Source organism: Nycticebus coucang, chromosome 19 (assembly GCF_027406575.1).
Source record: "Nycticebus coucang isolate mNycCou1 chromosome 19, mNycCou1.pri, whole genome shotgun sequence".
NCBI lineage: Eukaryota > Metazoa > Chordata > Mammalia > Primates > Lorisidae > Nycticebus > Nycticebus coucang.
The window spans coordinates 13,194,447-13,210,144 of NC_069798.1; the positions used below are offsets into that span (position 1 = coordinate 13,194,447).

The 15,698-nt window shown below is 35.7% G+C and overlaps 1 protein-coding gene across 5 annotated transcripts in view; it reads right to left on the minus strand.

The window, feature by feature from the left end:
- ESCO1 (establishment of sister chromatid cohesion N-acetyltransferase 1) overlaps positions 1–15,698 on the minus strand; it is a 109,319-nt gene that overhangs the window by 40,221 nt on the left and 53,400 nt on the right. Inside the window, exons 9-13 of one of the 5 annotated variants that reach the window (XM_053571391.1) lie at positions 13,999–14,088; positions 10,181–10,324; positions 7,387–7,574; positions 2,982–3,082; positions 356–381 (exon numbers count right to left, since the gene is read on the minus strand). In XM_053571391.1, the coding sequence (XP_053427366.1) occupies positions 371–381; positions 2,982–3,082; positions 7,387–7,574; positions 10,181–10,324; positions 13,999–14,088 (534 nt within the window). In that variant the 3' untranslated portion in view covers positions 356–370. Of the gene's footprint in view, positions 1–355; positions 382–1,891; positions 3,083–7,386; positions 7,575–10,180; positions 10,325–13,998; positions 14,089–14,638; positions 14,763–15,698 lie in introns of those variants that run through there. The other 4 variants (XM_053571390.1, XM_053571388.1, XM_053571389.1 and 1 more) reach the window with 4 other exon arrangements.

Genomic DNA, 15,698 nt, shown 5'->3' on the forward strand with positions numbered 1-15,698 from the left:
TATACTCATTGACTATCTTTACAACAGTCATGTTTTTAGTAGATAACACCCAGTTCATTATTGCATATCATGAACTAGTAAAATATTGCTGTTTATACTTCTCACTAAATAAACTGTTACGTGTCCATGCAGATAAGGGCATCATCCCTAAAATGGCTCCTATAAGGTCAATATGCTATGACATTTTTCTAAAGGATCGACAACTACATAAGAGCTATGAACAAAAAATTCATGGGCAACTTTATATAATTAGCAATTACAGAATCACCTCTTTCGAAGTCTGTGCCCATCAGTGTATACTCACTGTGTCCACTGCTGCCTCCACCACTCCACAGAGACTGCTGTTTTGTTAACATCACTTGGACGACCTTCAGTCTTCAACTGTGGTATGACAGTGTTGACCATTCTTTGAGTCTTGAAATTCTTCTCTTGGTTACTACCACTCTCTCTGGTTCTTTTACCTTGCTCATAACTTTTCAGGTTCTTTTCTCTGGGACTCTCGAATGATGGTATTCCTCACAATTCTGTCCTGCCTTCTAACTTCACAAACATCAGGGTAGTATCTTTTAAACCTTCAAATAACTCAATTTATTTATTCAGTCCAAACCTCTCTTGAACTCCAGATCCACCCATTGAATTTTATCTAGATATCTCCATTTGAAGACTCTACAACCCCCTTAAACTCTTGACCAAAGATGAGCATAATCTTCCTCATCCAATGTTCCAACCTAATTAACCCGTAGTCCAGTCTCAGTCAATCCTCTACTCATAATTACCCAAACCAAAATTTCCACTCACATTAACTTCTTTGCCATGATCTTTTCCGGGTCAGTTATACACTCTTACCAATTCTCTAGTTGTCTCTTTTCAATGTGTGTCTGTCTCTCCATCTTCATCCCCACATCACAGCTATAGTTCAGTATTTCAACATTTTTCACACAAACTGCTCTTAATTATCTTCTAAGAAGTTCCAAATCTCTCCCTTATTTATAAACCCTAACTCATAGGGCTGTCATAATGATTACATAAAATAATGTAGCATTAAGCACAGGGTCTAACAGCAAACATTCAAATGTTAGGTATCACCAGCAATACTATTTTTAAAGAAATATCTAAATTATAAAATTTATCAAGGAGGCCACATCTTTAATACAAACATGAAAACAAATTGTTTTCTCAGTAATGGTAACATTTAAACTAACCAATAATGTAACCTCTTTACCCCCCACCCCCGAAACCACAGGTTGAAAGCAGTCAAAGCAGTGTACTAATGGCCTCTATGAAAACTACACCTGTATTAGGAGGTTAACGGTGACTAGAGTCTTTATTATACCCCAAAATTTCATTCTATTTTTTAAAAACCATGGTATGTCAGGTCAGGGATAAACAGAACAGTTTTAAATCCAAAGGGAAAATGTGTGAAAAGTTACACCATAATGATGAAGCAGGAGGAATGCCATACCATTCTACCTATATAAACACCTGACTTTTCTACCCATATAAATAGTATAGTATCTTAAACAACACTATAATATTTAAAAAGCACAAATCTATAGGGGGATAAAATGTACACCTAACTATTACCTTTAAGTCCTAAATTTTAGCTCGTTTTCAATGGTGATATGATCATTAAGCTTATAAAAATAATCTTAAGTTGGTACTTAATCTATAGTGGTACTTTATTCATGAGCTATGGCCCTTTATTTCTCTGAAAGGTCAGAAAAGAATCATCACTAAAATAACCTCCGTTCAGCTAATTCACTGCTGACATAATGATCCTTTGGCAAACCAATGGAAACTACCTTTAGGAAGCCAGTGTTTAAATCACATTTCAAAGTATGAATCAAAAGAAATTCCCTGAAAAAAGCATAAATGACAACACACTATATCGTACTACATTTGTCACTTAGAAAAGCTATCAAGTATTTTTATTATTTTATTCTACATTATATACAGGTCATAAAAGGCCACAGCAGTTTTTCAACATATAAACCCTTTAAAAGTAGAGGGCACTATGAAGGATAGACAAGTATCAAAATGAAGTCCAGTAATGAGGGCACATACTCAGTGCAGTATCTCTGAGGAATAACAAAGCAGATACCAAGTCATCCATATTCAGCTCACTACTCCATAGATTTTGAATAAACCTGTCTGAGATTTAATAGCCCACATGTGCCACATTGCCATTTATAATAAAAAGTGAAACCAGAGGGAAGAATAATGAACTTAGAGGGTTCTCTTCCTAATTCTACTCATAATTTTCCATAAAGGAAAGACTCAGTTCTTCAGCACCTTCCACTTCTTCCTGCCATCAAAGATAGGAGAGAGAGAAATGAAAGAAAAAGCTCAATATTCTAATTCTTTTTGCTCACTTGGAGCTTTCTTTTTCTGTAGTTGTTTCCTCAAAGCACACTTCAGGGCCTTTTAAAAATTATCTCCACATTCCTAAACACATAATATTGCACCCTCCTTGGATAGTAACTCAAAAACATTGGTTTCCACTCTGTGAAAATACTATTATTAAAACCTGTAACTGGTATCAGCAGATCAATATAAAAAATACAGTACCAAGCTACACTGGTATATTTCCATATTAAGAACTTCAAAATATACTTATCACTGAGACCATAGTCCTTGCATTAGTTTTCAGTCCACTATGAACAATTATCTTCTGCATGTAAACATGTCTAAATAACTATAGATAAAATACATCAATCATAAATTTCTGTAAAAGATAATAAAATATCTTCTTTAAAAAACAAAACAATAAGCTATTACTGCATTATTTCCAATTTTATGAAAATGGAACAACCATATGGTTGTTGCCAATCCTGAGTTCATTATAACAAAAATGGCCCTAGTTCCTGGTTAAAGTCAGCAACCAATCCATTCTCTTCAACAGATGTCTTCTAGTACTGTGGGCAAGAATTTGTTTTAGGTGCTATTCTGTCCATTAATAAAGTTATATACCAGAAACTGACCAGTGCCACAGTACTGTGTCGCAAAGAGTTTTCCATCAGGAGTAGGATCTGAGAAAGCAATTTCTTCTTTACTCAAATATGAGCCATATATAAAGTTACTCCTATTAAAAAAAAAAAAAGGAAAGGGAAAATGTAGAAGGTTAGAAAAAATTAGTGCTATTTCTAATCATTAAAATCAGAACAATGTGTCAAATAACAACTTGACTAGAAAGGCTGCTTAGGTAATATAAATGCTCAAATTTGTTGCACATAATTATAGACCTAAAATATTGTCAATAATTGGAGGTTCAAAATTTTTTTATTAAAAGCAACAATGTAAAAACATTTACGCAGCATCATTTCCTCACAAAAACACTCAACAACTACTAGTAAAAAAAGGACGTCCTCAACCTGTCCAAGGATATCAAAGAACTTCAGAGTTAATGGTAAAACAATGAAAACTATTCCTCAAGATCAGGAACAAGATAAAGTTGTTCTTGCCTCTTCTGAGACTGTACTGGAGGTTCTACCCAGACCAATTAGATTAGGAAAAGAAATAAAAAGCATCCTGCATGGAAAGAAATAAGGAAAACCATTTTACAGATAACATGATCTTATATATAGAAAATCCTAACGAATTCACAACAAAACTGATCAGATCAAATAATGAGTCTAGTATGGTTGCGTATTCAAGATTGATGATAAAAAATCAATTGTATTTCTATACATTTGTAATGAACAATCCAAAAATGAAATTTAGGGAAAAATTCCATTTACAATAGCACTAAAAAAAAAAAAAAAAAAAAATACTTGGGGGCCACACGCAGTAGCTCATGCTTGTAATCCTAGCACTCTGAGAAGACAAGGCAGGTAGATGGCCTGAGCTCAAAATTTCAAGACCAGTCTGAGCTAGAGTGAGACCCTGTCTATCCAGGTGTTGTGGCACGCACCTGTAGTCCCACTTACGGAGGAGGCTGAGGCAGGAGGATGGTTTGAGCCCAAGAATTTGAGGTTGCTGGGAGCTTTCACCCCACAGCACTCTACCAAGGGCAACAACAACAAAAAAAAAAACCATAAACCTAGGAATAAATTTAACAAAAGTAGTATAAGACTTGTAAACTGAAAACTGTAAAACACTGTTATGAGAAATTAAAGACCTAATAAATAGAAAGACATTGCATGTTTATCTATCAGAAGACTTAATACTGTTAAAATGGTTATCACTCTACAGATTGATATATAGATGGCTTCTTTGCAGAACTGACAAGCTGATCCTAAAATTTACATGGAAATACAAGGGCTGCCAAACTGCCAAAAACAATCTTAAAAAAGAAGAAAGTAGGAAGACTCACACTTCCTTACTTCAAAATATACTACAAAGCTATAGTACTCAAAACAGTGTAGGCCTGCCATAAGGACCAACATACAGACCTATGGTATATAAAGGTCCAGATATAAACCCTCATATCCATGGTCAATGATTTTTGACAAGCCCAGACCATTCAATGGCATAGTCCTTTTAGTAAATGGTGCTGGGAAAATCAGATAACCATACACAAAAGAAAGAAGGATATCCACATGTGATATCCTACCTCACATCACACGTTAAGAAATAACTCAAAATGGATCAAAGACTTTTAAGTGTTAAGAACTAAAATTCTTAGAAGAAAACATAGGTCTTTGTGGCCTTTAGATGAGTAACGGTGTCTTAAATGTAACATTAAAAAAAAAAGTAACAAAAAATGCAGTATAAATTGGACTTCATAAAAATGGAAAATTTTGTGCTTCAAAGGACAGCACCAAAGAAGACGAAAAGACAATTGTGAAATGGTAGAAAGTATTTGCAAATCATGTGACAAAGGACTTGGTCCAGAATATATGAAGAGCTATTACAACTCAACAAGGAAAAGATAACTAAACAAATTTAAAAATACATTAATGGCCAACAAGCACATGAAAAGATGTTTAACATCTTTAGTCATCAGAAGTGCAAATGAAGCCAGGCGTGGTGGCTCACTCCTGTAATCCTAGCACTCTGGGAAGCCAAGGCAGATGGACTGGTTGGGCTCACAAGTTCCAAACCAGCCTGACACCTCCATCTCTACTAAAATTAGAAACTTTGAGATAAGAGGATTGCTTAAGCCCAAGAGTTGGAGGTTGCTGTGAGCTATGACGCAACAGTACTCAACCCAGGGCAACAGCATGAGACTCTAGACACACACAAAAAAGGTGCAAATGAAAACCACGATGAAGTGTAAGTCACATCCACAAGGATGGCTAAAATAAAAAAAAGACAAGTGCTGGTGGTGATATGTAGAAAATTAGAACCCTTATACATTGCTAGTAGGATTGAAAAATGGTGCCGCCATTATGGAAAACAATTTGGCAATTCCTCAAAATGTTAAATATAACTACTATATGGTCCAGCAATTCTGTTCCTAAGGACACAACCAAAAGAAATAAAAATACATATTCACACAAAAATTTGTACATGAATGTTCACAGCAACGTTACTCATAAAAGCCAACAAGTAGAAACAACCCAAATGTTTACCAACTAATGAATGGATAGATAAAATGTGGTGTAACTACATAATGTTACAAGAATTGATAGTAAAAAAAAAAAAAAAACGAAGCACACTAATACACGGTAAAACACAAGAATATTATGCTAGATGAAGAAACCAGTCACCAAAAAGTCATCATGTTGTAGGATTCCAATTATATGAAATGCTCAGAATAGGCAAATCCATTGAGATAGAAAGTAGGCTGGAGGTCTCCAGGGGCTAGGGATAGGGGGAAATAGGAAGTCACTGCTAGTGGGATTTGGGGGTGGTAGTGATAGATATGTTCTGAAATTAGTGGTAATAGCTGCACAACCTTCTGAATATACTAAAACTCACTAAACTGCAAACTTTAAAAAGATGAGTTTTATGGTATATAATTATCTATCAATAAAGCTGTTTTTCAAAAAATAGTTTTTAAACATTTGGACTGGATATAGTCTACTACACAGATTTTTTTTACACTGTAATCTTAACAAGGAATTTTGGGCACTTATAACAGAAGAGCTATATAAGATGGAATAATAGATGAAAAATGTAGAAACTATGTGTTTTAACAGGAAGCTTGTGATGGTAATTTTACTAACACACAAAATATAACTACTATACTGTTTTATTTTTTCACAAACTAGAACCATCTTATGATTACCACAAGATTGAAAAGAGGGGTAATACCCTCCATCAGGAATACTAATCAGTTCATTTTCCAGGCTTAGTTCTCAAAGGGCTAAATAAACAGACCTGCCTCTTGTCATGAAAAGGGTAGATAAATCTGAGCCCTTCAAGATCATTACTCAAAATGAAAATAAGGAGAATAGGGCGGGGTCCATAGCTCCGTGGGGTGGGTGCCGGCCACATACATGGGAGCTGGTGGGTTCGAACTCAGGCAGGCCAGCTAAAACAACAATGACAACTGCAAAAAAAAAAATAGCTGGGGGCAGCGCCTGTGGCTCAAAGGAGTAGGGCACCAGCCCCAGGGAACCGCCAGAGGTGGCGGGTTCAAACCCAGCCCCAGCCAAAAACTGCAAAAAAAAAAAAGGCTGGGCGTTGTGGCAGGCGCCTATGGTCTCAGCTACTTGGCAGGCTGAGGCAAGAGAATTGCTTAAGCCCAAGAGTTTAAGGTTCCTGTGAGCTGTGATGCCAGGGCACTATACCAAGAGTGACGTAGTGAGACTCTGTCTCAAAAAAAAAAAAGAAAGAAAGAAAATAAGGAGAACAGACCAAGAATTCTCTATGAATAAACCAAAACAACAGGCTGATATAAAAACCTCTTTTGAATGATTATAATTAATTTTAATCCTTTATCAAAGGTATACTTATTTTATAACCTAAACTCAAATTTGAGTGTCCTCTGATAAACAAGTGACAAAAGAAAAACAAGAAAGAAACTTAGTTTATAAATAATATTCTTCTTTTTCTTTTTTTTCAGTTTTTGGCCGGGGCTAGGTTTGAACCTGCCACCTCCAGCATTAGGGGCCAGTGCCCTACTCCTTTGAGCCACAGGCACTGCCCACAAATAATATTCTTAAATTAAGACAAATTTCTCTAAAACTTGAACTCTCAAGAAACTTTCCACGTTTCTTTGGCTTTGCTTAAAATTCTCCAATATAAAACATACCTTGAAATAAGTGGGTTATGTTAGCCTAATATCACAATTACAAATAAGTTAGTCAAAATAATTTAATAATGTTTAACCTATAATGGTTTCTTCCTCCTTAGATTAAAATCCAATACACTGATAATATTATGCAAAATTCATAATACAAATAAAGGTTATATGCCTATGATTAATTAAATGCCAATCTTGATAGTAAAACTCTGCTTAAACTACTGAAAATGATTTGAAGAATTACATTCAATTACCTCAGGCATTCAATCATTCGAGAAGCGATTTTCTTCCGACGCATCATGCTGAATACCCATATTCGACTGATTCCACAGATTGCAGGCTCTGGCAATGTTGAACAGCACCAGGCTTTTTGCCTTTCAAATCTGACTTTTTCTTCCTCTGACCTGATAACTGGAAGTTTCTCTTCTATAACTCTATAGCCCTAAAAGTATCAAAATTGGAGGGAAAATTTTAGATTGAGAATATTAATTCACAATTGTCTAGTACCTATCTTGTCAGGGTGATCACTACATTTGCCTGGTTTCTTAACAAAGTCTGGAGACCACTTACATTTTCACTCTCATTTTTAGGAAACAGACAAACCTGGATCTACATTCTGCCCTTTCTTTTTTTTTTTTTTTTTTGAGACAGAGTCTCACTCTGTGCCCTGGGTAGAGTGCCGTGGCATCACAACTCACAGCAACCTCAAACTCTTGGGCTAAAGCGATCCTCTTGCCTCAGCCTCCTGAGTAGCTGGGATTACAAGTACCTGCCACGACACCTGGCTTGTTTTTCTGTTTTTAGTAGAGACAGGGTCTTGCTCTCTTGCTCTTGCTCAGGCTTGTCTTCAGCTCCTGAGCTCAACAATCCTCCTGTCTCGTTCCAAAGCGCTAGAATTATAGGCGTGAGCCACCATGCCTGCCCTACATTCTGTTCTAATTCACTTACTATTTATGTGACCACAAGAGAAAGTCACTCAATTGCTCTAAGCTTTGGGTTCCTCACTTATAAACTTGGGATCACCATCATATCTCATTTTGAGAGATTAAATACGGTAATATACACAAAGCACCTTGGGTATAATGGTAACTAAATATTAGTTCTCTCCACCTCCTGCATTCTAAAGATGAGCAAAAATACATGTTAAGAACTCAGCAGTAGTCATAGCTATTTCTGGTTGCCACCATAGTTCTAGAGTTCAGTTATACGAGAACTAGGAATAGGGATGGCAGAGAAATAAAAAAATTTTAGAAGGCCTTTCATCACACTCTATCTCTTTAAAAAAAAAAAAAACTTTAAAAACCATACATCCTCTATGTCAGTTTAGCTGCCAAGCCTATGACTAGCCATGTGATGAGACAAGGTACAAAACTTAAAAGCTATTAGGCAACATAATCAAGATAGCAAAAACAACCCAAACAACATTACACAGTTATCTTCAAGTCTTCAAGTCATTTCTTAACCAGGTGGAATGGAAATTAAAAAACATAATGACTTGCGCAATGTAAAATTAACTCATTCTCAGTATAGCAAACTTCTATGAGTTAGTCATTTTATATGAAATTAATATCCCCAAACTACCTTATTATTTATTTAAATCAATTTTATTATAACAAGATTCATAAAAACTGTACAATTTCAAGATGAATTTTTTTTTTTAAAGAGACTAAGTCTCACAATAGAGTGAAGTGGCTATTCATAAGCAGAAACATAGCACACTGCAGCTTTGAACCCTTGGGCTCAACTGATTCTCCTATCTCAGCTTCCCAGTAGGCCCAGTAGCTGGGACTACAAGCATGGGGCACCTGGCGGAATTTTTAAAACATGCAGAGCTTCACATGGGATTCCAGTAATGGAGGATCGGGGAGCCGGGGGTGGGGAGCAGAGATTAATTAACATATAGAAATAAATTCACATGGACTTCCTTTAACTTCTTTTTTTTTTTTTTTGAGACAAGAGTCTCACTCCATCGCCTAGGGTAGAGTACTATAGTGTCATAGCTCACAGCAACCTCAAACTCTTGGGCTCAAGCGATTCTCTTGCTTTAGTCTCCCAAGTAGCTGGGACTACAGGCACCCACCACAATGCCCAGCTATGGTTTTTTTTTTTGTTTGTTTGCTTTAAAAGAGACAGGGTCTTGCTCTTGCTCAGGCTGGTCTCGAACTCCTGAGCTCAGGCAATCCACTGCCTTAGCCTCCCAGAGCACCAGGATTACAGGTGTGAGCCACCGTGCCCTGCCTGAAAATTTTTTGATGAAGGAAACATTTGCAGGCAGCTATTAAGATACTAAAAGATACCATAAAACAGCAATCACATAAAATGCACACTGAATTCATAAGCAAAAATTGACAGAAAAACAAAGATAGAACTTATGTATGTCTCAAAATAAGTATGATTAGAGATTTGAGAAGCTTCTGTTCTCTTATATTGCCCTCGGTTTGCTACCTAACACTTTCAATGTAAACATATCCCTTACTATGATTCTATTGTTGTTTTCATACAATTTGGCTTCTAAACACAAGCCAACTACTCATCCAGAGTTCATCCAAAGAACTGTTAAATTCCAGGTGTAAGCCTTTCTATAAAGGCACAGATAGTAATCCGCTCTCTATAGCAACTATTCAAAACCCTGCCTTTGTAAGTAGGAAGGGAGTCATGAACAAGTATGTGAGCAAATGGGCATGGTTGTGGTACAATAACATTTATAAAAACAGGCCATATTTTGCCTACTCCACTTTATCTACCCTTGATTTATTCCAGTGCTGGTGGGAATAACTGGGAAAGACATTGCATTAATACACAACATGGAAACTTCCTAAATAAACGTTAACAATACTTCTGATTCTATAGAATTTTTTACTTGAAAAACAAATTCTCATGCAAGATACAATTCTACTATGGTAAGAAATCACACACAGGAATTCTTATATCACACTCTTTCTTACATTACATGTAGACAATGTAATGTAGCACAATTACATTATTTAAGATTACACAATAAACTCATTAAATACCAAACCACATAAGAGCACTCTAAAAATCACTTACCCACTGGATATGTTCTGCAATTAGGCAGCCAACTACTTTTTTGTCGTTAGAAATAAAGAGAAGTGTTTTAGTTCTGGAATAGCACATTAGCGGAGCCTGTTGAAAACCTAAATCATTATCTACCATCTCTCTAATCTCGTCAACCTGCCAAATAAAGAACAATTTTTTAACAATGAAAACACTGTATATATGTAAAAACATACTATTTCAGTTCAATAAGCTGAGTAAATTATTCAAAACAGGACATCTTCTTAAGAGTTTTTTCTTTTTCTGTTGAGACAGTCTCACTCTGTTGCCCTGGCTAGAGTGCCATGTTGTCATAGCTCACAGCAACCTCAAACTCTTGGGCTCAGGTGATCCTTTTGCCTCGGCCTCCCCAGTAGCTGGGACTACAGGTGCCTGCCACAATGTCCGGCTAGTTTTTCTATTGTAAGTAGAGATAGGGGGTTCTCACTCTTGCCCAGGTTGGTCTTGAACACCTGAACTCAGGCGATCCACCCACCTTGGCATCCCAGAGCGCTAGAATTACAGGCACAAACCACCGTGCCTGGCCTGAAGAGTTCTTTTGAATGACTGTGCTGATCAATATCTGTTTTCTAAACCTTGTGGGCCACTTTGCAAAATAAGGGAAGAAACAGTACTCTTATCAGTAAAATAGAAATAAGCATAGAGGAAAAAACTTACGTTTACTGCCTATCAAACATTTATGGCCCAGATACTACACAAAGCACTTTACAAATACTATCTCATTTAAATCCCAAATTTCTTGGAGATTTCTAGTTTCACACTTTACATACAGATAAAACTCAAAGGTTAATAATTTTCCCATGTGAGGTATCAGAGACATCTAGAAAATCAAGGAGCAGGGATTTGAACCCACAATGTTACTAAGGCATCAAACCATGCTTCTCTTAGAACTGATCAAGGTTAAGCATAATAACCTCAAACTTTTTATAGTTCAGACCTGTATAGGCATTCAAAGATTAGTCCCTTTTCTAATTAAAAAATACTACAAATATTCAATCTAATAAACACTCACTTGTGTTACTGAATCTAAAATGCAAACAACCCCTAAGAGGGTAGAGTATTCATACTTCTGGCATGCAAAAACCACATAGCACACCTCTTATTCAGTGATGAAAGCTCAAATCCCCCTAATCCTCAGACAGTATCCTAGAACTTCTGATTCAGTTCCCTAAAGGCAAATCATTTACAATTCCCTAGATTTTAATGTTTAACTTATTATAGGTTACTAACTAATAATACATGGAATTGTAGGTAACCAAGATTTTGCTCTGAGAAACTAAAATGAAAAAAATAGCATTTACTGAGGATTCTTAGTTAAGAAAAGTCTGGCTGGCCTTTATGGTAGTAGAACAAAGTTCTCCCTGTTCATTTCTGAATGATAGTAGCTGAAATCCCCAAAATTTCACAGTTTAATTTTCATTTAGGTTGACCTTTTAATAACACAGGTCTGAACTGCACAGGTCCATTCATATGCAGACTTTTAAAAATATATTAGAAAATGTTTTGGAGATTTGCAACAATTTGAAAAAATTCACAGGTGAACCATGTAGCCTAGAAATAGTATAAAAAAAATTAAAAGCTAAGTTTGTCATGAATGCACAAAATATAAGTAGGTATTAGTCTATTTATGCATTAAATCAGCTATTCATATTATTGTTAAGGCTTCCAGTCAACCACAGGCTATCAGTTTCTGGAGAGTCAAAAGTTATATGCAGATTTGGCCAGGCCCAAATACTCATACCTATAATCTCAACACTTTGGGAGGCCAAAGGGGAAGGATCCCTTGAGGCCAGGAGTTCAAGATTAGCCTGGACCAAGACCTTATCTCTACAAAAAAAATAATAATAATATATGGATTTTTAATATGGAGCACAGGGGGGCCAGTACCCCTAATTCCTGCCAACAATGTTCTCAAGTCATCTGTAGTGGATCAATTTACCAATATTAATTCAACATATATTTATATTTGTGCAAGAATCAATGTTTCACATACAAGGCAGGCTGGGCAGGCATGTTTACATATCTCTAGATGCCACTACTAATAGTATAGTGTTAAGCAGTGGAAGTATGAGGGCTTATTTGGGTGTCTAAGATTATCTATTCCAATATATAGGGCACCGGAGAAGTTGGGAGCTTTTTTATTTAAAGACAAACTTACTTTAAATAGAATGTTGGCTACATTTTCAAATACTAGACAAAGTATTTCCTTCAACCTCATTTTCAATGAAATATTCTGAAGTTTAAAGAGGTTCATTTGTTGTGCTTGCTTCGGCAGCACATATACTAAAGAGGTTCATTTGTTAACCCAAAAATGAATAAATAAAACATTTTCCTTATGTTTCAGATATTTTGGATACACTCTAATGTAATTATTAAAATTTTCAGATAAACAATTGGACCCATTGCTTTCAGAAGTATGAGGTACTTCTGAAAAAAGCAAGCAGAAGTTAAAAGAAAATGTATTAGGTATATTACTTGAAAATAAAATTAACATCTTATTTAAAAGTAAGTTTATCCAGGGCAGCACCTGTGGCTCAGTGAATAGGGCACCAGTCCCATATACCGAGGGTGGTAGGTTAGAATGGGGCCCCGGCCAAACTATAACAAAAAAATAGCCAGGCATTGTAGTGGGCGCCTGTAGTTTCAGCTACTTAGGAGGCTGAGGCAAGAGAATCGCCTAAGCCAAGGAGTTAGAAGTTGCTGTGAACTGTGACACCACAGCATTCTACTGAGGGCAACAAAGTGAGACTGTCTCTAAAAAACTGAGGGCAACAAAGTGAGACTGTCTCTAAAAAAAAACAAAATAAATAAATAAACATTAAGTTTATCCAATGGATCCTAACTTTTCAGAAACTCTCTATATGACCAAATGATTCCAGGCTTCATTATCCCTTTGGTTCATTTCTCAACACAGCAAACTCTCTGAATCTTCAAAGTATGGAATGCTAGGCTGGATATGGTGGCTCATGCCTGTAATCCTAGCACTCTTGAGAGGCCGAGGCAGGAGAACTGCTTGAGCTCAGGAGTTCCAGACCAATCTTAGCAAGAGCAAGACCCTGTCTCTATGAAAAATACAAAAAATTAGCTGGATGTTGTGGCCGCTCACCTGTAGTCCTAGCTACTTGGTAGGCTGAGGCAGGAGGATCTCTTAAGTCTAGGAGTTGATGTTGCTGCTAGCTAGGCTGGTATTATGGCACTCTAGCCTGGGACAACAGAGTGAGACTGTCTCAAAAAAAAAAAAAAAAGTACGGAATGCTAAGTTAAACTAAGACCTGCCTCACACTAGGAAATATGAATGTTTCCTTAAGTTTTCCACATCGTATTTATAATCTTTTCAACTCTTAATAATATTATACAATTGCCTCACTTATTAAGTTTAGGTTTACTATGACCTAGTGCTAGCTAAATCCCATTCTCTAATAAGCTTTTATTTAGAAATTTACTCTTAGAAAGAAACTTCACATTATTTAATTTTTTAGATTATTATGATTCAACTTTCAATTTTAATTATGATTCCTGAAATCACTTATTTGGCATTATTCATTCACTTAAATAGCATGCCTTCTATTTTATCAAATTACAGATAATACTGGACAATAATCAATTTGTTTAAAATTCACATTCTGGACACACTACAAAGTTCATAATAAACAATTGCATTATATTCTTTAAATGCTTATTTCTTATTTTCAGAATTGGTGTTTAAACATGCTATGCCAGCAATATGTTATACTCTTAAAATTAGCTGCATAATGTTATCCATTCTATATGAAGTTTCACTGACAATTCACCTTTTTCAGGGCATACTTTGGGTCTTCCGGAAGAACCATTATTATCCTGCCATCAGGGTATTCAGCCAGAATTCTTTCTTTTTTCCAGCCCTAATAAACACAAGGATAAATTATATACATCGTATTTTATTCACCACATCCATGTCCAAGAAGAAAAGTACATCAACTTGTTTAAAAATTACAAACATGAAAAAATATATGCTCATGAATGCTTAACTAACAAAGCATGATAAATCAACTATTTTGTTAAGTATACAACAGGCACAATGCAAGCTAATTTCTACTATTTATTCAGAGATATATTTAATACCACAATATTTCTAATTTATCATCTCCCATTTTAAATTAATTTTGAAAACCACACACCAAAAGCAAGCCCCTTAAAGTCAGTGATTCCCAGATCCTAAAGGATAACTCTCCCAGATTCTTGATAAAAGAATTAAATTCTTAATTTTCCTTGGAACATGGTTACCTCCACAAACACACACTCATAGTTTTATGTCTGGCATGCCAAAGACCTCCAGGAGGCTTTACATGAACTGATTTGCATGCAGTAGCCCAGTACAAAAGGAACAGTGTTTATGCTTATCGATCAAAACTATTAAAGCCACAAAAAGGAGACTATAAAAAATATAACTACCTTCTAAGAATCTAATAGGGAAGGAGAGGCTACGTTGTGTGTATCTGAAGTTAAACATACTCAAAAAAAGAGAGGTAATAAACTCTTCTTCAGATCCACACTCGTGGTGATTAATGAGCAGAACCTGCATGAAAACAAAACAAAACAAAACAAAAGCCACTTAAATCTAGTAAGATGGGACTGAACCAGAGGTTAAAACTAGGAGCTATGAAGTTCAAAATTAAGTACAGAAGGAATGAGCTTAACTAGTTGTTCCAGTTGTCTTACCCAATCAACTTTATTTTGAAGGGCCATTCTAGAAGCAAGTCATACTTCTAATAAGTAAAACCACCTTCTTTTTTATGGTATGTGTTACTTCTAGAACATGAAAGCTCCTGGCAACCAAGAAAGTGACAACTAGATTTTTCTAAAATACTATGGCAAGTCTAAAAGGAGATTGGATTTTCTTGAACGACCTAGAAATTTGGAGCTAGAGGGGCCTAGGATCAGTCTTGACAATAATTCTAGTAACAAGCTAGGTATATGTAACAATTTCAATTAAAATATTGTAAATCCAAAATTGGCTTACAAAATAGAACACCCAACAGAAAAGCATAATTCAGATGATGAAAATTAATTATGATTCATAAAATGTTCTTAAAATTTGAAAAGGAGCAGAAACAGTCATAAAAGATTTTTCTTCAAATAAAAAAGTAAATCTGAATCATATATCGATCTGGATATAGGTAAATAATTTTAAAAGGAATGAAAGATATCACACTTGTTTTAAAACAAATTTATGGCAACATAGTGAGACTCTGTCTCAAAAAAAAAAAAAGGAAGCAACTTTATATTAATAATATTACTTTTAAGTAAATCTTTCAGGCCAAACACAGTGGCTCATGCCCATAAACCTAGTACTCTGAGGGCTGGGGCAGGAGTATTATTTGAGCTCAGGAGTTCAAGACCAACCTGAGCAAGAATGAGGCCCCGTCTAAAATAGAAAAATAGCCAGGTGTTGTGACAGGCACCTGTAGTCCCAGCTACTCAAGAGACTGAGGCAAGAGGATTGATTGCTTGA